At 49.1% G+C, this 26299-nt stretch overlaps 1 protein-coding gene across 2 annotated transcripts in view; it reads right to left on the bottom strand.

Moving 5' to 3' along the window:
* The window catches only part of LOC133352944 (sodium-dependent neutral amino acid transporter B(0)AT1-like), a 136246-nt gene that overhangs the window by 46211 nt on the left and 63736 nt on the right, over positions 1–26299 (bottom strand). For both annotated transcript variants that reach the window (XM_061568950.1, XM_061568951.1), the window contains exons 3-6: positions 9568–9708; positions 8996–9133; positions 7637–7818; positions 6482–6592 (exon numbers count right to left, since the gene is read on the bottom strand). In XM_061568950.1, coding sequence (XP_061424934.1) covers positions 6482–6592; positions 7637–7818; positions 8996–9133; positions 9568–9708 — 572 coding nt within the window. The remainder of the gene's footprint in view (positions 1–6481; positions 6593–7636; positions 7819–8995; positions 9134–9567; positions 9709–26299) is intronic.

Raw genomic sequence — 26299 nt, 5'->3', positions numbered from 1 at the left:
TGGGGAGTGGAAGAGAGACAGAGATAAATGAGGATGAACACAGCTTAGAAGCTGATCGATGCCCTGGTTTCGGTCAACCAAATTACCTACGGTGATAATATTTCGTTTGACACGCAAACTGCATCTCAAAATTTTTTAGAAGACACAGACAATATATTTGTCTCTGTGTAACTTCATGGGTATCTGTGTGTCTGTGGTTCTTTGTGTTAGTCTATGGGTTATGTGAGTCTATGGGTCCCTGTGTGAGTGTATTAGTCCTTGTGTAAGGTTATATGTTTCTGTGCGACTCTATGGGTCTCAGTGTGAATTTATGGGTCTTATTCAAATTTGCAACATGGTGCTGGCAACGAAAGGGTCTACTATTCTTTCGAATTAGGTAATGGGATCTCGAATAGCCCCTGTGAATGAAGTAGAGGCTCCCACAAGGGGGAGGACGTGTGGCAGAGTTTGGCGCCAGCTATCGTAGAGTGTGGGGGTTGTGTCGCTACAGTTTGATACGGTGAATAGAATGTCTTTAAAAACAACGGTGCTACGCCTCTCTAGATAAAACTAATACTGAACCGTTTGCCCATTCCGAGATTCAACGGTGAACGGGACACCCACCCTGCAACTTGGAGTTGTCTCAGAAAGGGTTCATACAGACGGACTACTTGCTATAATATGAAGAGTCTAGCGCAGGACAAACTACTCACTATAACGCGAGGAGTCTAGCACGTGACGAACTACTCGCTATAACAAAAGGAGTCTATCTCATGACAGACTACTCGCTATAATGCAAGGAGTCTATAATTTGACAGACTACTCCCTATACCTCGAGGAGTCTAGCGCTTGACGGACTACTCACTATAACGAGAGCAGTGTAGTGTGTGATGGACTATTTGCCATAATGTGAGGAATCTAGTGTGTAATTGACTACTCTCTTTAACGAGAGGAGTCTAGCATGTGACGGACTACTGGCTATAATGCGAGGAGTCTAGCATGTGTAGTGACATGGGAGGGGAGGGGCTGCTGGGGGGCTCTAGGACCCTGGGCGGCCCAGGCGCTTGGACCCCTTGGCGCCAGGCGCTGGGTTCCCAGGCGGCCCAGACGCTTAAGCCTCTTGGCACCAGGCGTTGGGTTCCCGGGCGGCCCAGGCGCTTAAGCCCCTTGGCGCCACCAACGGGGGGGGGGGGGGGGCTGTGTGTGCTCTGTGGGATATCTGGGGGCGCACACGGCCCCACCCCTCGTTGGGGACTAGGCATAAAAGGGGAGCTCCCTGGACGATCAGGGCCAGTTGTGAGGGGCAGTTGTAGCTCAAGACCCAAGACCAGCCATCTGAGAACCCTGGGACGCTGTGAGGGCCAGTGGTGGGACTCTGGAACTCCCGACTCTACGACCTTGTGAGGGCGAGTTCCAGAGCGTAGCCAGAGTAGTGTATCTAGGCTGTGTACCTAGGCTGTGTACCTAGGCTGTAACAGAGTATCAGGACTGTTGGAGAGTTGGAGAGTTGGAGTGTTGGAGTGTTGGATTGTAATAAAGAAGTTACCTCTACAAGTGTCTCCGGAACCCGTTACACATGTGACAGACTGCTCACTATAATGTCAGGAGTCTAGACTGTGATGGACTATTTGCTATAACACGAGGAGTCTATGGAGTGGTGGATTGCTCGCTATAGCGCGAGGAAATTGGTGTCTGACGAACTACTCTATAATGTGAGGAGTATAGCGTGTGATGGACGACCCGCGATAACGCGAGGAGTCTAGCATGTTATGGACTGCTCGCTACAATGAGAGCAGTCTAGTGTGTGACAGACTATTTGCCACAAAACGAGGAGTCTAGTGCATGACGGACAACTTGCTAGAATGTGGCGAGTCTAGCTTGTGACGGACTACTCGCTATAATGCAAGGAGACGAGTGAGTGACAGACTACACGCTATAACGCAAAGAGTTTAGCATGTGACAGAATGCTCGCTATAATGCAAGGAGTCTAGCGTGTGACGGACTACTCGCTATAATGAGAGCAGTCTAGCGTGTGATGGTCTATTTGCCCTAACGAGAGGATTCTTGCATGTGACGGACTACTCGCGATAACACAAGGAGCCTAGCATGTGATGGATTGCTCGCTATAACGTGTGTAGTCTAGCGCGTGACGGACTACTCGCCATGACATGAGTCTAGCTCATGACAAATTACTCCCTTAAAGATGAGGAGCCTAGCATGTGACAAGACTACTCACTATAATGCATGGAGTCTAGTGTGACAAACTACTCGCTATAACGCGAGACGAGCGAGTGACAGACGGCATGCTATAATGCAATCTAGCGTGTGATAGAATGCACACTATAACGAAAGTAGTCTATCATGTGACGGACTACTCGCTATAACACAAGGAGATGAGCGTTTGTCGGAATGCTCGCTATAATGCAAGGAGTCTAGCATGTGACGGACTACTCGCTCTAATGAGAGCAGTCTAGCGTGTAACGGTATATTTACCCCAACGCGAACAGTCTAATTTGTGACGGACTACTTGCTATAACGCAAGGAACCTAGCACGTGATAGATTGCTCGCTATAACGTCTGGAGTCTAACACGTGACTGACTACTCGCCATGACATGAGTCTAGCTCATGACAGATTACTCCCTTAAAGATGAGGAGCCTAGCATGTGACAAGACTACTCACTATAATGCAAGGAGTCTAGCGTGTGACGGGCTGCTCGCTATAACGTGAGGAGTCTAGCTTGTGACGGCCTGCTCGCTATAACACGAGGAGTCTATCTTCTTGGTTCTTTCGGTAAAGTCACGTAGAAGGGAAGTAATAAAATAATAAAAATAAAACATAATAAAATAATTCTCACGACGTTTCGGCCACAATGCAAGCAGCCGTCCTCAGGTGAAGAATGAAACACAATTATTTTATTATGTTTTATTATTATTATTTTATTACTTCCCTTCTACGTGACTTTACCGAAAGAACCAAGAAGATGAATCCCTGCAGTCACGAAAGCTTTAAAACGAGGAGTCTAGCTTGTGACGGCCTGCTCGCTATAACATGAGGAGTCTAGCTTGTGACTGACTACTCCCTATAAAGCAAGGAGTCTAGCTCGTAATAGACTACTTTTCTGAGAGGCTTGGGTGTTGGCAGCGTTCTTTTGTAATGGTTGGAACTGGTACTGTAGTTTTGTCGTACTGGTAATTATCAATCTTTACTTTGTTTGGCAATATTACCCTCAATAACTTATGCATCAGTGCACATTGCAATGAAACGGGAACGGTGCAGTGTTGTATATGTCGAATTATGAAATTTTGATTAAAATAATGAAAATCAATAAAATTAAAAAAAATGCGTAAAGCGCATAAATTATGTTAATGTGTGTAATTATATGCATAAATTATGATAATCACTGGGATATTCGTAGTAATTTATGCGAATGCTTGCGATTATGTTAATGTGTGCAATTATGATAATTAGGCTTAGCTTCGTTATCCAGAGTTGTATCAATCAGGATAAAATGATTATCTTTGATTAACCATTTATTGATTATCCTAGTGTGTTTATGTTGTGTTATGTTAGGTCTCCAAGTTCATATCTCATCGCAGGTAACAGTTCTTATGAATAAGACAGTTTTGCATGGACTGGGAAAGAAGCACTCGAACACTTGGTGTTAAGCAATTTTAATTCTAAACAAACATATGACCTCTAAGATGCAAAGGCAAAAGTATACGTCATTAGATTCATCGGCAAGATTATGCAATTAACGAAAATAAATGACTAAAACATTCTTATTCATGTAACTCGACGGCAGCAACTGCTTTGCACAATCAGTTATTATTGAACGCACCACCTTGAAATGGCAACCCTTTTTGAAACGCAAAGATAACTTTTTGAAAGTCTTATTCGTGTGCGTGTTGTATGTGTGTTGTATTGTTCCCTTGATAATTAATATTTTAAGTAGAGGCAGGGCGCTGTGTCGGAGCTTGTGGGGTGGAGGAGGATACAACCAGCGGCCAGAGATTCCTTCTCGCTTGGGCGTGGCCGCAGCGAGCCCGTGCTGCTCCCTCACTCGGGCGTGTCTCTGCTCGTGCGCTCTCTCTCTCCACTGCTCGATGACGAGTTGGCACGACGCTCGCCGACGTGGTGCGCAATGATTCCGTCGTCGCTGCTGGACGTCTTGTCTGTTCTCACTGGGTGTTGGTCGGTGTGTGTGTATCAAACACACGGCGCATTCGATGGCGCTCTCTCTCTCTTGGTGGCAGCTCCAGGCTTCTCCATTGCTGGATGATTATTGAGTCGGCACGATGCTCGCCTTCGGCGGTGTGCGATGATATCGTCGTCGCTCTCTCCTTGATCGCTGCCAACTTCACATGGACACTCGCCCTTACTTCAGGCTGTGTTGGCTCAGGCTCTGGACGACGCGGCTGTGCGCGCTCGCCGGCGCTCTGGCGATGAACGATGGCTCTTGTTGCTCATCCGCTGCTGCCCGTCCTTTTCGATGCTCGCTTGGTCGACGCTTGGCGATTTCCGCCCTTCCTACAGGTTGATTGCTGGTTGTCATTCGTCACTCTCTCTTCTCCGTGCTTTCCTTTGTTCGTGCAGCTGCCAGCTTCACTCGCACTTAACCACACCTCGACACTTCGTTCTGCGAGAAGCAACACCTGCCATCGGTATCGGTGTTTGCTCCCTCACGACGCTCCGCCAGCCGGAGCACGGCTGAAACCCAGCCTCGACCCAGGTTGAACTCAGACTTCTGCGACTCGAACGACCCCTCCTCGTTCCATCTCTCTTCGAGGCACGATCCGCCCCAGCTCCCTTGCGAGCCCCGTCGCAACGCCGCGTCGCAAGCCGAGTTGCAAGACTGAGCGCGACTCGAACCAGACTGCACTCAGACTGTCACTCTAACGACCTCTCGTCGTCCCATCTCTCCTCGAGGCATGATCCGCCCCAGCTCCCTTGCGAGCCCCGTCGCAACGCTGCGTCGCAAGCCGAGTTGCGAGACTAAGTACGACTCGAACCAGACTGCTCATTCGTGATGTGCGCTTGTGCTTAAACTCAAAAACGTGAACCCCTCCCCTCTGCGCATCTCTTGCGAGAGAAACAACAACCGAAAAACAGACGTCCCAGCTATGCCAGCACAGACCCCCCCCCCTCGCGACCCTTTGACCCCTCCTCCCTCTGAGTGGGTCATTCCGAGGCCAGACCCCCAATACGTATTCAGGCTGGTATGTGTTTGTGCCAAATCGTTGGAAGACAAAGGTGGTCGAGGAGATTTTTTCAATACATTTATGTGATCCTGTGTGTTACATTTATTCTTGAGATTTCGTATGGATTCCTTCGGTCTTAGTATCGTGGTAATCATTCGTCTATGTTTAATGAATATTCGTAATGATCCTCGTTACATCATTATTTTGAGGGCTTTGCCAAGTTTGGTTATGCGTTTGTCTCCAGGGATTGGTGTTTTATTCTGAGTTATATTTTAATGTCCTGAGGTTAAGTGTAACTAAGTTTCCACTTAAGCTTTCTGGAATTCGTATTCTTTAGTTTTTAGGAAGGTCATGTAGATAGAAACATACAATACAAAATAATATATAAGCGGTGAGTACGAGTAATATAAGGGAATATCTAATAACAAGCCCCTATTGTTTGCTGGTTAATTATTTTTGTTAAGTTTCTACTTTTCGTAAAGGAAAACGTTAAAGAAAACGCGAATTACAATAGTTGTTTTTCTCTGCTCTGCACCTTATCCGTGCATCTCCAGACGTCTTGGGAAGGTTAGGCCATCGACCTTTTGTCAATCTGGATGTCTCTGACCTCTCTGTGCTCTGAAATCTTGCCACTTAATGGCCCTCCCCGTTTCACAGATTCCTGGTGTGCTTGTGAGGAGTAGAGGCTGTTTTAATTATTTCATTTAAAAAAATATATATATGTAAAAAAAAACATTTTTAAAAAAATTATTCTTAATATAAATTTTTGAAAAACAGGGCATAGATACAACAGCAGTCACTACCTATGTACGTATGTCCCCACTGGTACTGTAGTACTGTATGTATGTTGAACTTATTTCGCATCGTACATAGCCAAATATGCTAATCGGAAGGACAACAAACTAAACACAAAAATATATAATAAAAAAGACGAGTTTTCAATCTTGTTCAGAGTTTGGGACTAAGGTACGCGGAATTTCTTTACCTGCGTCGCGACTTGTGCTATAGACCGGGTTCGTATTGATTTTTTTTAAATGCTTGGCTCCAGTGGTGGATGGGCACAGTAGTAGGTCATGGTGACCAAACTCCTTCTTAAAGTAACATAACAATCGATGCCTCTACAAGTGTCCATATGGGCATCGATAAATGCGTAGTCTATTAACCTTATTCGGCACCATACTAACTAGTGTAGTCGAAGATAATAATTAAAAACAGAAACAACCACAAAGCGCGGCTCACTCTAACTCGCACCGTAGCTCCAACCTCAAAATGTGATTTGTCTCTACAAAAACGGAGACTCACCTTGGGAGTAAAGAGGTACGCGAGTCCGTCAGTCGCTCCCTCCAGCGTGAGTCCCCTCACCAGGAAGCACAGCAGAATCACGTAGGGGAACGTGGCCGTCACGTACACCGCCTGAACACAACATCACCTAAAATCCAATATCCATACGCGAGTCTATGGGTCTCTTATTGCGCGAGTCTCTTGTGTCTCAGTTTGAATCTGTGGGTCTCTGCAAGTATGCTCTTCTTTGTGTGAGTCGGATTATCACAGTTGTCTACGTATGGTGCAAATAGAAGTTCAAAATACGAGTATATATCCGCGAGAATATGGGTCTCTGGGTGGATCTATTGATATCTGCAATAGTCTAAGGGTCTCTGTGAGTCTGCATGTCTCCCTGTGCATCTATGCATCCGTGCTAGTCTATGGGTCTTATGTGTGAGGTGACAACCTACGACCAGGTAAAGCCCACTGAGCTATGTACAGTGGCTCTTTTTTAGAAGCAACTTGGTCACAAATGATAGGTCAACGAAGTGGCTTATAATTTTCAAATTTATTGCAGTTGATTCTAAATGTGTAGTGATAAACTGGAGAACCTGGAGAAAAATCCCGAGTTACCACAGGGGGAGACACGAAAACTCCAAATATACAAGCGTCAGGATTGGGATCGAATGCACGACCTCCTGCATACCAGCCGAGAGAGATAACATCTCGGGTTCATGCAAGTCTATGGGCCGGCCTCTGCGTGAATCTACGTGAATCTACGTGTCTCTCTGTGCATCTGTGCGTCCATCCGAGTCTGTGTGTGGGTCAGTGGGTCCATGCGACTCTGTGGGTCTCTGATTGGTATTACGTGTCTCTCTGTGCATAAGTGGGTCCGTGTGAGTCTGTGGGTCTATATGTGAGTCAGTGGATCCATGTGAGTCTGGGTCTCCGTGTGGGTCAGTGAGTCCGTTTGAGTCTATGGGTCTATATGTAGCTCAGTGGGTCTGTGTGAGTCTGGGTCTATGTGTAGGTCAATGGGTCCTGCTTGTCTGTGGGTCTATGTGTGGATCAGTGGCTCCGTGCGAGTCTCTGGGTCCATGTGTGGGTCAGTGGGTCCGTGCTAGTCGATGGGTCTATGCGTGAGTTACTACGTCCATGTGAGTCTGCAGGCCTCCATTGGGACGCTGCCCACACCTTGCCCGTGCTCTCGATGCCACGGAGCGTGCACAGGTAGACTGCGGCCCACGCCGCCATGAGGCACAGCCCGAGCCACCACTGGATGCCCCCGCTCTCTTCCAGCGTGCCAGTCACGTTTAACGTCTCACGGTACCAGAAGTGATCCACGGGATGGCTCCGCAAGCACTCTGGCAGGTAGTCTGCATGCGGTCAGTTTGACAAACTAATTAAACATTCGCTGCTGCCATGGGCAGCATGTCCCGCACCTCCGATTAAAACTGAACTGAACTCTTTTTTTATTTTACCACGTAGGGCCCACTGAGCTATACAGCTTTTTTTTCAGAAGCGACCTGGCCACAAATGAAACCTCAGTGAAGTGGCTTATCATGTGGACATGTATAGCAGCCAAATACTTTAAACGCATGTTTTTTTTTATTGTGAAGGGAAAAACCGGAAGACCCAGAGGAAAATCCACATGACCACGGGGAGAACATGCAAACTCCAAATATCGAGGCATCACGGTCAGGATCGAACCCATCACCTCCTGTATACCAGGTGAGGTAGTTAACATCTCACCCATATATACGTTGCGATATAAGTTCAACATTCATTCGCAATCAACAAAACAACTCCACAGGGTCTGTGTGAAAAACACCCATCAACATTCTGGTCAATAGTAGTGTTATGGCCTTAGAAGGAAAAACTATAAAATAGCATTTTTCGGCAATGGCCCTTCTTTCGTAGCACTTCAACGTGACCTATTACACACGTTTCCTTTGAGTGAGTGAGAATTTTATGAAAAAGGCTCGCGCACCCTGCTCCGCTATCAGCCATGCTTTCGGCAAAAACATTTCGGAGGTCAGGCTTTTTCAATCTCCAAGTGCACTGGCTTGGAGCAACACGATGGCGAGATATTAACTTCCTTGCCTGGTATGCAAGAGGGGGGGGGGGGGGGGTTCGATCCGGACACGAACGAAATGTGCAGTGGATACCTACGGGCTATTTTCCCATGGATCGTGATGATGATGCATTTTCACGTGATAAGCAACTTCATTAAGCTATCAATTGTGGCCTCTTTGCTTCTGAAAAAGAAACTAATATATCAGTGGGTCCTTACCTGGTAAAATACAATTGTTTAGTTTTATTTGTATATGTTTATTAAATTATTTGTTTACCTTTCCTATACTTTGCACTTCTATCTTGTTTTTGTACTGTTTGTTGTAATGTTCTGACCCCATGCCCCTCCCGGACATCTGTGAAAAAGAGCTTCATAGCTCATCGGATTCCACCAGTATTAACAAATATTCTTATTCTGTATGTTTATTAATGAATGGGTGAGTGAATGAATGAATGAGGAGATCAGAAGTATCCAGTCACCATCTCCTTGCTCATTGAGTGGGCAGTTCTTCCACGGCAGGGGCTCCTCAAATGAGTTGAAGAAGTACCAGAGAATCCACGCGAGGATGGCGTTGTAGTAGACACCCACGAGGAAAGAGATCAGCATGGACGTTACCCCTGCACACAAAGACAAAGACCCCACCCCCCGTATAATCTATTAACAGACTGATGTGGCAAGTGCTGTTAGCGAGTAGCACCAATGAAGGTCGGCATGGCACACAAGGGGGTGGGTGGTCAGCACCACGCCCGACTGCCTTTGTATCCCCAGTGGCGATGTTTACACACCGTACCAAGTACTCGTTTAAGGCTGAGTCTACCTAGGGGACGCCCAGGACCGATTCAGATAATCGTTATTACTGGTGTGATAGCGGGATTCGAACTCGGGTCGCCAGGTTCCGAGCACAGCGCACAAACCGTTGCACCAACGCTTTCCACGATTGGGATCAAACAACAGCAACATCGCCCCTAGTGAAACATAAACGTGGCAAGGGAGGTGAATCGGTTAAGGGCAAAATATGTAAGATGGTCGCATATGAGCCGTGGTACCGTACCTAGGCCTCCGAGCAGGGGGTGAATGGCATTCCACACTCCCACGCTGCCTTGCCTCAGCCTCTGGCCGATGGCAAGCTCCAGGTGGATGATTGGTATTCCCTCCACCACCAGGCAGATGAAATATGGGATGAGGAACGCACCTGTATGGAGGAGGAGAGGGGAAGTGATTATTCACTGTGCTGGATGAACGCCTTAATTCAGCCAACATAATTTTTTATTAATAAGAGTTCAAAATAAATTCGTTTATATAGCAACGTCATTCATGCTAATTGCATCCCCAACGCTGTACATTAATTATATATATCAAGGCCAAATCCTCTTGTTTATAGCAACTACTAGCAGTGAGTACCCGGCGTTGCCTGGGCGAAAAAAGCAGACACACATGGACTTATACACAGATTTCGACCCACACACATAGAAACACATCGACTTAGACGCACACACACACATATGGTTAAACCCAGGATGGATCGTTAGCAGGCCAGCCTAAATGTTTGTAACCGGCGAATGTTCCATTAGGGGGGTGCACGCTTCGCAAGCGTAGAGAAGGGAGGGAATTACCATGGCCGAGAAGACCTGGAGCTTCATGCGCAGCGAGAGACCAGGTAGCTTCCACACAGCGTAACGCAGCCGATGAAAAGAGAATGGCACTCGACTGATTTGGAGTGAGACCTCTGCTGTTAAACCGGAGGCGGTCATGAGCACACTGGCCAGGTATGGGAATCTCTCCGATCTCTCCACAACTGCCGCATCACCAATTGTGAGTTGTGGGGGTGGATTGTCCGATGGTACAAAATACCCAGGCAGGTGCTTAGTTTTGGTGGGGCTGATGGTAAGGCCCCACCTCTTAGTGAGCAGCAATCACCAGAGCATCGGCATATATAACATGGTTGAGCAATAGGGAGGCATCCCTTGACCGCACCCGGGCATCGGTCAGCCTCCCATTGTATCTATACCATATGGTAATTCCTCGGGTACAGCCATTGAAGGCTTCACGAACTACGTGGTCAAAAGATATGTTAAATAATGTGGAGCCAGAGGACATCCTTGTCACACCCCAAGGTGTAGAGGGAATGGCTCTGACTGACGGCCACGTAGTTTGACGTGGGGTCGCTCACCATCATGAAGGTCCTTAAGGATCATGAGCAAAGTGTGAGGGACTCCGAAAGCATGAAGAACAACCCAGAGGCCAGGCGGACTGATGGTGTCATAGGCCTTGAGCAGGTCAATAAAGCACATACATTCACTCACGCACACATGGACCTACAGACACGCAAAGAAATGGACTTACACTGACTGACATGGAGCCATGCACACAAAGCGACTAACACAGACGCCCATGGACTGACACACACAGACATATCGACTCACACACACAAACACATGGACTTACACACACACACATGGACTCAAACACGCATATACATGCACTTTAGATACACACACATGGAGTTACACACATATCGACGTACACACATACAGCGACTCACACACAGACATAGGTGGACTCACACACAGATTGACGTAAACACACATGTACTTACACACACACATATCGACTAAGACAAACATACATGGACTTACACACACATAGACATATGGAGTGTGACACAGATATCTACTTTAGATACACACACATGGATGAACACACACACATCGACTGACACATAGACACACAAACGCACATTGACTTACACACTGAGATGGAGCCATGCACACACATCCACTCACACACACACATTAACTTAGACACACACACATCGAGTGAAACACACACGTATGGACTTACACACACATGTGGACTAACACGCACAGCGACTGATACGCACACAAATGGCCTGACACACACAAACACTTGTACGTACACACACACACACACATGGGGCGTTGTCCGTTTGAAAAAGACAGACACACACATGGACTTACACACAGACATGGACCCACACACATAGAAACCCATCGACTTACACGCACACAAACACATATGGACTCACACACACAGACATCGACTTTAGTTTCTGCATACGAACATTATAATTGTAATATTAGGCAACTTATTAGTTGCATAATAGTAAACAATAAACCTCAGTTCTTAGCGAAAGATGCAATAAAAGTGAACTTTACATTGGCGTGGTGACGCCTCGTCCCGTGCAGAGCCTGCGGCCTCGCCTAGATTCGCAAGCCGGAGGAGGTGAGACATTGCCAGGCTGCGGGCTGGGCCGCTACCCCCCCCACCACCCCCCCGCCCGAGGCAGAATAATACTATGTAAGAGCTTTAATAATTTTTGATTTAAAGCTTTCGTGACTGCAGGGATTCATCTTCTTGGTTCTTTCGGTAAAGTCACGTAGAAGGGAAGTAATAAAATAATAAAAATAAAACATAATAAAACAATTCTCACGACGTTTCGGCCACAACGCAAGCAGCCGTCCTCAGGTGAAAACCAGGTCCGTCGAGGCGACAGAGTCTGAATGAAACAGCACACGAGCTTGGAGCATATATATAAGCTGGGCGCATTGACAAAGGAATTTGCATATCAAAAGGAATTTAGCATATTTATGGGAAATGCAGGAATGTGATTAGTACTGCATATGCATGTGCATTATGCAGGATTAACAGCATCAAAGGGAGCTGCAGTTACTGCTGCTGCAGCAGTTGCTGCTGCTGCAGTCACTGCTGCTGCTGCACTTGCTGCTGCTGCACTTGCTGCTGCTGCACTTGCTGCTGCTGCACTTGCTGCTGCTGCAGTTGCTGCCTTATCCATTTTAATATAACACTATGTATTATTCTACCCACCCTAATGTGTATCATACTGCTATATGTTTACTGTACAATTACGACACCATACATTACTCTGCACACTGCACCATGCCAGTGAGTGGAACGCGGTCTGAAAGTCACCGTTAACGTGAACACAATCAGTTAAGATCCGAAATGGTTTATTACGTCCTTCCAATGATTGCTAAGCCAGAATCCATCTTCTCGGTTGAAATTGTCTCTGTGTTTGTATATGTGGATCGCCTCATGAACGAATCTCTCATGATAGCCAGATGGCTTGCAGAGAACCTCTGTCTTGGAGAAGTCAATGTCATGTGAGCCCACTGAATTGTAACAGTGATCTGCCACGGCTGAGGTGTTTGTCCTACCGTGTTTCAGGTCTGCCTTATGTTCACGGATGCGGTCCGAGACATGTCGTTTGGTTTCTCCAATGTAACTGCTACCACAGAGGAAACTTAGTTTGTAGACGCCAGGGTACTGTATGTCTGGAACCACATCTTTTACAGACGGGACCAGATCACGGATTTTATGTACTGTGTTGAATCGGACCTGGATCTTGTGCTCGAGTAGATGTAGCTCTCAAGGGCTTGAGTCACATCGCTGCAGACGTAGCAAGATCTGAAATCTCTGTAACCCTCAAAAACGCTAAGATGCCAGCTAGCAACATCAGCAAAGATGAGCGTTTTGAATTAGCTCAATTAAAAAAGAGGGATGACATTGTCATCCTCTCAGCCGACAAAGGCAATGCCACTGTCATCATGGACAAAATAGAATACAACAACAAAATTCAAGAACTACTCAACGATGGCAGCTATACAAAAATAAAAAGAGACCCCACCAACAGCCTCGTCTCCAAAACCAACAACATCATTTCTGCTTCAACCGCATTAATTGATCAGACCAAACAGTTCTCGTTGAAACCTTCTGCAGCCAGGCCACCAAGATTGTACGGCTTGCCAAAGATACATAAAGAAGATACACCTCTTCGTCCCATTGTCTCTACTATCAACTCCCCCACTTACAAACTGGCTCGTTTTTTGTCCGAAATCCTACGGCCTTTCACTGGAAAAACCACCTCTGCAGTACTAAACTCTACTGACCTGGTATCGACAATCAAGGGGATTGCCCTGTCCCCAGACGACCTGCTTGTCAGTTTTGATGTGGTTTCCTTGTTCACCAAGGTGCCTGTGCCTGACACCATCGCAATCATTGAAGACTTGGTTCATCAAGGACTGAATGCTGGGGTACCCCCCCTGGTGAGACACTGCTTAACCAATACATACTTCACCTGGAATGGAACCTTCTACAAGCAAATTGAGGGCACCCCAATGGGCCCCCCCCTATCTCCGGTTGTAGCCAACATCTTCATGGAGAAATTTGAGACGGACGCCATCCAGACTGCCACTCTACGCCCGACCTTATGGAAGAGGTACGTAGACGACACTTTTGTCATCTGGCCACATGGCCGGCCTGCTCTAGACCAATTTCTCGACCACATCAATTCCATACACCCAGCCATCAGATTCACCATGGAAGTCGAAAATGATGGCAAGCTACCCTTTTTGGATGTCCTAATCAAAAGGAGACCTGATGGTTCAATGAGCCACTCTGTCTACAGGAAAGCCACCCACACGGATGCTTATCTAAAACCGGATTCCCACCACCATCCATCCCAGAAGAATTCCCTCATCAAGACTCTATATCATAGAGCCCAATGCATCTCCGACCATGAACACATTTCCAGTGAACTCAAACACGTACGCCAAGCTCTTAAGGCTAATGGTTACTCCGACTACACAATCCGCAAAGCCATCACTCCAACCATCAAGAAGGATCCTGTTGAGGAGCCTTTCAAGACCATCACCTTACCCTACATTGCTGGGGTCACAAAAAAGATCTCCAAAATCCTGATTAAACACAAGATCCAGGTCCGATTCAACACAGTACATAAAATCCGTGATCTGGTCCCGTCTGTAAAATATGTGGTTCCAGACATACAGTACCCTGGCGTCTACAAACTAAGTTGCCTCTGTGGTAGCAGTTACATTGGAGAAACCAAACGACATGTCTCGGACCGCATCCGTGAACATAAGGCAGACCTGAAACACGGTAGGACAAACACCTCAGCCGTGGCAGATCACTGTTACAATTCAGTGGGCTCACATGACATTGACTTCTCCAAGACAGAGGTTCTCTGCAAGCCATCTGGCTATCATGAGAGATTCGTTCATGAGGCGATCCACATATACAAACACAGAGACAATTTCAACCGAGAAGATGGATTCTGGCTTAGCAATCATTGGAAGGACGTAATAAACCATTTCGGATCTTAACTGATTGTGTTCACGTTAACGGTGACTTTCAGACCGCGTTCCACTCACTGGCATGGTGCAGTGTGCAGAGTAATGTATGGTGTCGTAATTGTACAGTAAACATATAGCAGTATGATACACATTAGGGTGGGTAGAATAATACATAGTGTTATATTAAAATGGATAAGGCAGCAACTGCAGCAGCAGCAAGTGCAGCAGCAGCAAGTGCAGCAGCAGCAAGTGCAGCAGCAGCAGTGACTGCAGCAGCAGCAGCAACTGCAGCAGCAGCAGAAACTGCAGCAGCAGCAGCAACTGCTGCAGCAGCAGTAACTGCAGCTCCCTTTGATGCTGTTAATCCTGCATAATGCACATGCATATGCAGTACTAATCACATTCTTGCATTTCCCATAAATATGCTAAATTCCTTTTGATATGCAAATTCCTTTGTCAATGCGCCCAGCTTATATATATGCTCCAAGCTCGTGTGCTGTTTCATTCAGACTCTGTCGCCTCGACGGACCTGGTTTTCACCTGAGGACGGCTGCTTGCGTTGTGGCCGAAACGTCGTGAGAATTGTTTTATTATGTTTTATTTTTATTATTTTATTACTTCCCTTCTACGTGACTTTACCGAAAGAACCAAGAAGACGCTTTAATAATATTAAATTAATATCTAAGGACTTTATAGCAGTAACTGCACGCATTGGGGTGGGGGAAGAGGACATCACACTGTGAAGAGAAATCGGCAGCGTGATGTGTATATTTATTCCATGTAAAACGCGTAAAATAAAATGTCCCCCGTGAGCTGTAGCGAACGCGCATCACTTGGCAGGGTCCGTCCCCCCCAGGCAATTGTCGTGAGTTGGTACGGTCGATGTCGCGCAAGAAGTAAATAATTAAAATAAGAATGGCACTAAATCGTTAATTAAATGACTTAAAAGTTTAGGGACGTGAAAACGGAATAGCCTATTCCCACCGCGGGGCTTGGGGCGTGCAGGCTGGCAAAATTTATCAGTCTAAAACCCCACCAGATTTGAAGCTTTCGTGACTGCAAGGATTCATATTCTTTGGTTTTTTAGGTAAAGTCACGTAGGTAAAAAATTAAAATTAATAAAAGTAAAATAAAAATAACATAAAAACCACGACGTTTCGGAGGCAACACAAGCTTCCGTCTTCAGGTGGAACCGTCACAGCACGATAGCTGTATCAAGTAAGATAAATTCCAAGAAAACAGTCCTTGTATATATACTGGTTGAGGGTGGGAGGAGCCAAGGTAGGCCCTGGATATTATTATTGTGAGGTTCGGTGCGGCTGAAGCATGCTGTTAGTAATGAGCCTTTGTTGTGTAGACTGGTTGAACTCGGAGGTTCCAAGAGTTGTTAAGGTGCGGCTGATATAAAGGTGTGTGTAAATGGGACTGAGCCTTTTGTTATGTATAGGTGGTGCTGCTGAAACCGCTGCCAGGAATGAGTCTTTGTTGTGTAGACTGGTTGAACTGGGCGGTTCTAAGAGTTGTTAAGGTGCGGCTGATGTAAAGGTGCGGCTGCTGTGAATGGGACTGAGCCTTTGTTATGTAGATGAAACATCCGAGACCAAGGTGCTCTGCAAACCTCCTGGCTACCATCAAAGGTTTGTACACGAAGCCATCCAAATATACAGAGACATAATTTCAACCGTGATGATGGGTACAAACTTAGTAATCATTGGAAAGATGTTATTAACCATGCAAAAAGATTTAACTACACATATTTGGACCGTCTTATTTGACAGGCACTATTCTTCAGTTACCGTATAGTTTCTTCTTTTTTCACACACTGGTTTTCCTACTTTAAGTTTTACCACACATATTTGGCAAATCTAGAATTAATCCCAGCAACGTAGCAAAGTGATGTTTCATCTACATAACAAAGGCTCAGTCCCATTCACAGCAGCCGCACCTTTACATCAGCCGCACCTTAACAACTCTTAGAACCTCCCAGTTCAACCAGTCTACACAACAAAGACTCATTCTAAATTTCGATTTAAAGCTTTCGTGACTGCAGGGATTCATCTTCTTGGGTTTTTTCGGTAAAGTCACGTAGAAGGGAAATAAAAAAATAATAAAAATAAAACATAATAAAATATTTAATGTTTTATTTTTATTATTTTATTATTTCCATTCTACATGATTTTACCGAAAGAACCAAGAAGAAAAAGACTCATTCCTGGCAGCGGTTTCAGCCGCACCACCTCTACATAACAAAAGGCTCAGTCCCATTTACACGCACCTTTACATCAGCCGCACCTTAACAATTCTTGGAACCTCCGAATTCAACCAGTCTATACAACAAAGGCTCATTCCTAACAGCGTGCTTCAGCCGCACCGAACCTCACAATAATAATATCCAGGGCCTACCTTGGCTCCTCCCACCCTCAACCAGTATATATACAAGGACTGTTTTCTTGGAATTTCTCTTACTTGATAGAGCTATCGTGCTGTGACGGTTCCACCTGAAGACGGAAGCTTGTGTTGCCTCCGAAACGTGATTTTTATTTTATTGAACTTTTATTAATTAAATTTTTTTACCTACGTGACTTTACCGGAAAAAACCTAAGAATATAAAACCCCACCGTCCGAGAGCCAAATCCCCCGCAAGCGCGTGCGCGGAGACTTTTATGTATAAAATTGTTTATGGGCACCGCGTTGCCGAGATGTCAACTACCTCGCCTGATATGCAGGAGGTCATGGGTTTTATCCCGACACCGATGCCTGCTGTATATTTGGAGTTTTCGTGTCTCTCTCGATCTCTCTCTCCCTGTGGTCGTGTGGATTTTTCTCCGGCTTCTCCGGGTTTTCCCTCCACATTTAGAAACAACCTGCGTTTAGCACGGTTAGCGACGTATGGTGCGAAATAAGTTCAACATACATACTATATTTTTATCTGCTATTAATTTTCACAAGAGCTTCTGAAAAAGAGCTATATAGCTCAGTGGGCCTACAGAGTAAAATAAAAAATAGTTTAATTACCAAGTAAATGAGAACCCTCGGGAAAATAACAGTTAATACACAAATAAATAAATGGCACGCAAGGAGATGGAAACAACAAAACCGAATTGTACAGTGTGGTCCAGATGTATTGTGACCTCCAATTAATGGACCCCTTCATAATAAAGAGGGGTTTATTGCGTTGGATCGCAAAAATAAAAATGTTGCGGGTTTACCTTCCAAGACACCGGTGTGCCGAAGCAGTAACTAATTGGCACGTTTTTTTTGTGACAAAACTTACTAATTGGCTGTGTCCGGTGGTGGTGGGTTAGCGACACATTTATATTTCCGCGATCTTACCCAAAAACAAACATTATTATGCATAATATTGGTCGTGAAAGCCTACATGTTAAATGAATGGACTCAATCTTGATTTGAAGCTTTGGTGACTACTCTTTGGTTTTTTCGGTAAAGTCACGTAGGTAGAAAAATAATAGATCACGACGTTTCGAACGCAACACAAGTAATCGTTATCAGGTGGGACAACCACAGTAAGAAAAAACTGTTGAAGTAGGCGAGAGATCTGCCGTAGCAAGAGGTTATATATTTAATTGACTCGTCACATTTCTGTTGTAAATAAACCTGACTTAAGCAATATTACGTTTTAGATAATTAAATGAGGGTCACAAGACATCTGGAGCACTCTGTAGTGTCGTCCCACGTAGTGCTGAGTGGATCTTGTGGCAGTCTGTTGTATATGTCGGGTCTTGAAAAATTAATAAAAAATATTAAAAAGTAAACGATAATGGAAAAATGTGGAATTATCCTAAATTATGCTAATTAGTGTAATTATGCACATCATGTATGCTAATTAGGGAGGTATAATTGTATTAAGTTAAGCAAATGTATGCGATTAAGCTAATGTATGCAGTTATTATAATTAGGCTCAGCCTCGTTGTCTCGAGATGTACTATCAATCGGGATAATACAATGGATGGTATGAAGTTATGCAAGTGTGATGTCATTATGCTGATTAAGCTCGGCTTCGTTGTCTAGGGTTGTATTATCAATCGGGATAATACAATGATTCTCGCTTTAACATTTACTGATTATGTCTTAGTGATTTTATGTCAGGTCTCCAAATTAAAATCTAACCTCAGGATACAGTTCTCATAATTAAGATTATTATGCAAGAACTTAGGAAGGCACCACTGAGACACTTCTGTGTTAAGCAATTTTAATTTCTAACCAAAAACACAACACTCTAATATGCGAACTCTTATGCTTGGAATTGTCAACACAATACTCCTATAGATGTTCTCCTCATTGATCCATACATTTAACCCTCAAAGATCACGTTTGTTAAACTGGGTAACAGAACAATCAATTAATTCCTCAGAGTAGCGCGAGCATATATGGCGATAGGAAAAAGTATTTAAAAATGAATGTGACGATATTCATACGAATGGCAATAAAGAAACATGTCCCAAAAGCAAAAGGAGACCTCAATGAATTCATTGGTAAGATTATGCAATTAACGAAATGTCTTAGAACAATGGCATGCGGCAGTGTGCCTGCTTCAGCAAATGCTTATCAATTGGCTAAGGCTTCAATAAATTCGCGGGCATGATTCTGTGATCAAAAGAAGGGTATTAATACAATAGTCTCCCTGTGAGTGTGTATATTCCTAACGTAGGTTTCTAAATGTTTAGTTTCATCAATTAATTAATTGGTACAGTTATGCAATTAACAAAAAGAATGACTAAAATACTTCTAAACAACCGTATCCACGTAACTCAATTTGCAGCAATGTTCTTCATGATCAGCTAATAGATGACGCACTCTTATCAGTAGTCTTATTATTAGTCCCGATATGTGCGTTATGGGTGTGTTGGTGGTCTTGTCTCCTTGTTCAGCTCTTTGCGTTAAGCAGATGCCGGGCGATGCTTTGTGGGTGTGTGAGTGTGGACTTGTCATACAAACAGCTTCCTCGCTCTCTCTCTCGCTCGGCGGCAGCTGAGTCAGCACGATGCTTGTCTTTGAAGGTGCTCGATCGCACTCGCCGCTCGTCCGCTGGCAACTGCAGGCTCATTTCACTAATGGATGAGCTGAGTCACCACGACGCTTGTCTTTGAAGGTGCTCGATCACACTCGCCGTTCGTCCGCTGGCAGCTGCAGGCTCTGTGATGCCGCCGCCGCGAAGCCGCTCAGCGGGCGCCCCATCTACGACCTCGCCACCACCAAGTGACGGGGCCAACCCCGCTTCCCCCTCACCGCCCCCCACATAAACACACCCTCACACATTTCCCCCCATAGAGCTCCGAGGGGAGGTCACCTGGCCAACAGGTCTTCACCCGGAAGCCCTCATAGGGATAATCTTCACGGTTTCCTGCAGCCAGGGAATTGGGCGATCTCCCCCGATGCAAATTCGCACCGCGGCGCTGTGACCTGGGTTGAGATTACATGGTCACGGCGGGGGCTATCCAGCCACCACGGTTAAAACGCACCCCCACACACGGATCGCCAGGCAGGCGGTGGGGGCGCAGCCACGAACGAAGGGAGAAACCAGGGTGGGCGGCTGATTAGCATAGCAGATGTGCTCGTGGACCGCGCCCACGCAGCAGCCAGCGGCGGGCCCTGTGTTACGGAAGCCGCGGCTGATTAGCATAGCAGATGAGCTCGTGGACCGCGCCTGCGCAGCAGCCAGCGGTGGGCCCCTTGTTACGGAAACCGCGGCTGATTAGCATAACAAGGGTGCTCGTGGGCCGCCGCCGGCGCCGCAGTCAACAGGGGGCCCTTTGTTAGGGAAACCGGGAGTGCGGCTGAACAAGCACAGCGACCTGATTAGCCGAGAAGACCCTTGGGTCGACGGCGGCTTTCTTTGATGTGGGTTAGCCATAAAAGGGGGGCGCCGAAAGGTAGAAGTCTCTTGCTCCGAAAGTCAGCCCTCGGGACGGTCTCCAGTTCGGCCACTGGAATGTCCGTGTGACGCGTCGAGGTGAGCAGCGAGGACGAGACCACCGGAGCGCCGTACGCATCTAACTGTGAGTAAGAGGAAAGAGAGTATTGGGGTTGAGTCTAGGGAAACCAACATCGCTTAGAGCCCATCAAATTAGATAAATCGGGTACAGACCCTCGGGCGATAGTGTAGGCCTGCCTTGCCGATCCTTACCGACTCAACAGTGAATCAGAGTCGGCCGGTAATAAATCATTAATAACTAATCGCAGCCTCGTGTGGTTTCGACGAGCGTGTGAAAGCGCGTGGTGCTGTGTGTGTACACTCGTAACGTGGGTGGTCGGTGTTTTCGCGACTGCGCGCTCCGTTCTGTTGCTGTGGAAACTCGTGCTGCGTGAGGGCTCACACCCACCGTAAACACCTGTTCCACGGCCCCTTTAAACGAGTGTTGTCACCCGCTCACGGCGGCCGCGCGTGTGCGAGCAACGCTGCTGCCCTCTGACCTCCGACCCCCAGCTGCCATGCCATTTCTGGAGCGTGCACGGAGTTGAGCAGTAGCGTGCGGGTAGTTATTACCAATGTTTGAGGGAAGGCACGCGGAGGGTGTTTGAATGAACAAGGTGACCAGGGGGCCAGCCGAGAGTTATGTCTCACAGAGAGGAATCGGGAGGCAGTAGCCCCCACAAATTGGTGTCAGAAGTGGGATGATCCCCCGCACCTCCAAGGGAGAGAGGCGCTTCACCCCACACTAAGGTAAGACATGTATTCACCGGGCGAGGGATTCCTTCATGGAAATTGTTCGCCCGCAGCATGACGTGTGCTAAAGATATTAATGGCTGGACGGACGCGCAGGCGTTACAGCAGCTTAATATGCATTTGGATGGGCGGGCAGCTTTACCCGCAAGCACACAAATACAGTGGGGGGAAGTAATACGCCGGCTCGACCTGCGCTTCGGCGCAAGTAATGAGGAGGAGGCGCAGGCGGCCTTAGAGACGCGCCGCCGCCAGCCCGGCGAAGACTTTCGCGATTACGCCGAGGACGTGCACTCGCTAACACAGATCGCACACTCGGGGTATGTGACAGAGATAATTGAGGGTCTCGCCGCCCAGAGGATGAAGCGGTATTTGGCACACACCTTGTGGTGGTAGCCCAATGTAGACTGTGCACGCCTTCCCTTTGACACCCTTGTCGAGCGCGCGCGTGCATGCGAGAGACTCTCTGGTGAGCGCACGCAGTTCCGAGGGAGGGGACGGGAGTGCGCCGTGGCAAGCCTACTCCCAGACGAGGAAGAGGAGGAGGAGCTCGCCATCGCGGAAGAGGACGGGCAAGGGAGCCCCAGAGACCCCGCGAGACAACCCCAGGGTGAGTAGCCGGGATACAGACCGGCATAGGAGATATCGCCGGCCGAGTAAACGGAATGGACGATAAGGTAACCCAAGTCGGTGAGAGGATAACCCAAGTAGATCATAAAATGAGCCGAAGTATGACCAAGCTGCAGTCCTCCTTTGAGACCATCCAGTCCGAGGTGGGGGAGCTAACTGGAAGGGTAGCCCGACTAGAAGCAGAGTATGAGCAGCGGCGCACTGGGGGAGGAGCGAGTGGGCAGAGAGCTTACTACAGAGTCGCCACCCTTCCCCCTGCATGCCATATATGTGACCAACGGGGGCACCGAATGAGGGACTGTCCTCAGATCGCCCGAGCTAGACAAGAGTTTAGGTCAAACACTAAGGCCTCCCTAGAGAGGGGACCACCGGGGGGTGAAATCTACGTAGCCCCGACACAAACAAGCTGTAATGATAATAGCGAGCGAGTGACCCCCACGCAGATTCCAGCAACGACACCAAGGAACGCGGCGACTCCTGGCGACTGGCTGCGGGAACTGGTGGCGGGAATCACGGGGGCTACATCGCTGGTGGAAGGGCAGGTCAACGGGCGGCGTACCCAGATCTTGCTGGACATGGGGGCGGTAGCCTCACTCGTGAGCGCGGCGCACTGCAGCATGATCGGGGTCGATGTGAGCCGCCTGCAGGCCCCGGACCGCGCGCTGCACACGGCGAGCAGAGCCGGAATGGGGCTACTGGGGAGGGCCACCCTCGAGGTCCGCATAGGCAGCCAGGTGTGCACCCAGGAGTTCTACGTCTCGAGTGTGTTGTGCCACGAGTGTATTGCAGGTACCGACCTCCTGGAAAAGCTGGGACTCAACGTGCAACCCCGCCAGTGGTGCGCCACCATGGAGAGCAGCGGGGAGCGGATACCATTCCTGGGACGAAAGCCGAATCGGCCCTTCTTCGCACCCGTGGCCGCTACCCTGGTGACGGCCGTCACCATCGGGCCACTCGCCGAGATGCTGGTACCGGTGACAACACCCTCCACCGATCACGCGCACCGACCATCAGGTGAGGTAATGATAACCCCCCACCCGGAGTTGGCGAAACGGTATGGGGTGGTGGGTTCAGCCACGTTGGTAAAAGCAGATGGGGGCCGATTGTTTATGCGGATGTTTAACCCTCACAGAACCCCGGCGATACTGCGACAGCGCACCCCGATAGCCACTGTACACCCCCTGCACGCACGCCACTCTGACGACTCGGTGTTTGCACTCTGGGCTGAGGACCCCGGTTGCCCCGAGGGCGACCAGGACCTGGCCTGACGAGTCGGCCCGACTCCCCGAACCGAGGTCGTTCCCCTGCTCGACGCGTTACACATTCCTTGGGCAGATTTACCTAAGGGGGAGGCCGATCAGCTGTGCGAGTTACTGCGGGAGTATGCCGACGTGTTCAGTGAACACGACTCGGACGTGGGTCGGACAGACCTTTTTAAGCACCAAATTGACACCGGTGCAGCCCAACCCATCAAATTCCCCGCGTACCGAGTGGGCGCACCCGAACGGGCCCAGATCAAGGAGGCGGTCGGGGACATGCTCCGCGATAACATAATCCAGCCCTTGGCAAGCCCCTGGTCAGCCCCGGTGGTACTAGTAACGAAAAAAGATGGGTCAACCCGGTTTTGCGTCGATTACCGCAAACTGAACGCGGTCACCCTCGGCGACGCCTTTCCCATACCCCGCATCGACGACACCTTTGACAGCCTCGCCAGAGCGCGGTGTTTTTCCACCCTCAATCTCGCGTCCGGGTACTGGCAGGTAGAGATGGCGGCAAAGGATCGACCAAAAACCGCCTTCACCACCCCGATGGGACTATTCGAGTTTCGAGTACTCCCTTTCGGACTTACCAACGCGCCCGTGACGTTCCAGCGGCTGATAGAGCTGGTGATGCGGGGCTTGCAGTGGGAACAGTGTCTGATTTACCTGGATGATGTGATAGTGTTCAGTAGATCTCTGTCTGAGCACTGGTCCAGGTTACGGGAGGTGTTCCAGCGACTGCGAGCGGCCCATCTCAAGCTCAAGCCGCGTAAGTGTTACCTTGCACAGCACGAGGTGGGGTACCTCGGACATCGCGTCAGCGAGGCAGGGGTGCGCACCGATCCGGAGAAGGTATGCGCCGTAGTGGATTGGCCACGACCAAGGAACCTGACGGAGATCAGATCATTCTTGGGGCTCGCCACTTATTATCGTCGATTTGTAAAGGGATTCAGCGAGATTGCACGCCCTCTCACCCAACTCACTTCCCCTAAGAACCCCTATCAGTGGATGGGGGCCTGCCAGACAGCCTTCACCACCCTCAAAGACCACCTCACCCACATCCCCACCCTGGCTTTCCCCGATTTCACCACCGATTTTATTTTGGACACCGACGCCTGCAGCAGCGGGCTGGGTGCGGTGTTGTTGCAGGTGCAGGTGCAGGATGGGACGGAGCGGGTCATCGCATACGCCAGCCGGACCCTGAGTGGGGCCGAGCTGAACTATTGCGTGACCCGTCAAGAATTGTACGCTGTGATTTTCGCATGTAAGCAGTTCCGGCCGTATTTGTACGGCAGGAAATGTTGCGTGCGCAAGGACCATTATGCTCTGCAGTTCCTTCTTCCATTCAAGGAGTCACGGGGGCAGATGGCCCAGTGGCTGGCACAGTTGCAGGAGTACAACCTGCAAATCGAGTATCGGGCTGGGCGGACGCATGCAAACGCGAATGCCTTATCGAGGTGGCCCGCGGTGTGCGCCAAAACAAGGGGGGAGGAGGCCTGCCCGTGTTTCACGGGGGGATGCTGCCGGCGGGCAACGGACCCCCGGGAGGCCGCGGCAACTGACCCCCCCCCCCGGTGAGAGAGAGTGCGGTATGCGCCACAGAGACCCCCACGGAGGAAGCCGGAAGCCCAGCAGACCGTCCAGCGATCGTGGAGCTCATGACTCAGGACCCGACGAACCACCCCGCCCCGATCGGATGGATCCAAGAGGACGTCGGCTGCGCCTTCCCGGGCCTGGATGACGAGCAGCTGAGATGAACCCAGCAGCGGGATGCGGATCTTGCGGCGGTAGAAGCGACCCTACGAGAGAAGAAGGACGCCCTGCCAGGACCCTGGAGTGGTTTGTACGGCCGGTTGTGTGTGCAGAACGGGGTGGTACGAGAGCTAACAGAGGCCGGCCAACCGGGGTGCATCTGTGTTCCCGCCCAGGTGCGACCCCAGCTGCTACGGCTGGTGCACGACCACCCGCTCGGGGGCCATGACGGGGAACGGCACACTCGGGAGACCCTGCATCGCCAGTATCTCTGGCCCAAATTGACGCAAGACGTGGCCGCCTGGGTACAGGGCTGCCGCACTTGTCAGCAATGCGGACCGAAACCGACACGATATCAGGTACCCCTAAGGCCATTTCGCGTCAGCCGCACAAACCAGCTGGTCGAGATCGACCTACAGGGGCCATTTCCGCGGTCCCATCGAGGCAACCGGTATATCCTCGTAGCGGTGGAGTATTTCACCCGCTACCCCGTGGCAGTGGCCATCCCTGACAAAACGGCCCTTGTGGTGGCCCGGGGATTCGTGGAGCATTACGTACTAAGGCATGGGATCCCGGAACGAGTCCTCACCGACCAGGGTAGCGAGTTCGAGGCCGAGCTGTTCCAGGCGCTGTGCCGAGAGTTCGGAATCCAGAAGGACCGAACCACAGCGTACCATCCCCAATCGAACGGTATGGTGGAGCGCATGAATCAGACCTTAGCGGAGAAGCTCAGACGTATGGCGGCCGCAAATCAACGGGATTGGGACGAACACCTCCCCTACGCCCTATTCGCCTACGCCACCACCGTACACACGTCGACGGGACAAACCCCGTTCTTAATGATGTTCGGCCGTGAGTCTCGTTTACCCGCAGACCTGCTGTTCGGCGTTCCTCCCCCCCAACCGGAGGAAGGGAGCCGCCCCGTAGAACACCTGATGGAGACCCTGCGGGAGGCCCGAGGCCGAGCATACCCGCAAGGGGAAGCCGCGCATCGGCGGCAGGAACAGAGCACCCGACCCCGCATGGAGCCCCCCTTATTCCCAACAGGCGCTAAGGTGTGGCTACACACCCCTCATTTCGGGGCGGGGCAGGTGGGGAAACTGACGACCTACTGGCGAGGACCCTGGACCGTGGTGCGGCAGATCTCCCCCTGGACGGTACTCATCCAGGGCGGGGAGAGGGGCCGAGAGTCGGTGGTCAACGTCCGCCGCTTAAAACCATGGAAAGTGGCCCCGGCGAGGGAGAACCCCGCCGCCCGAATGCCCTGAAATCCCAGGGTACCCGCACCCCCTGTGCTCGGGGGCCTCGCACGCTACATGGGCCCCGCTG

Source organism: Lethenteron reissneri, chromosome 42, assembly GCF_015708825.2.
Source record: "Lethenteron reissneri isolate LAM-NWPU_2019-01 chromosome 42, ASM1570882v1, whole genome shotgun sequence".
In the NCBI taxonomy this organism is placed as follows: Eukaryota; Metazoa; Chordata; class Hyperoartia; order Petromyzontiformes; family Petromyzontidae; genus Lethenteron; species Lethenteron reissneri.
This window is presented reverse-complemented; position numbering and strand designations above follow the sequence as displayed.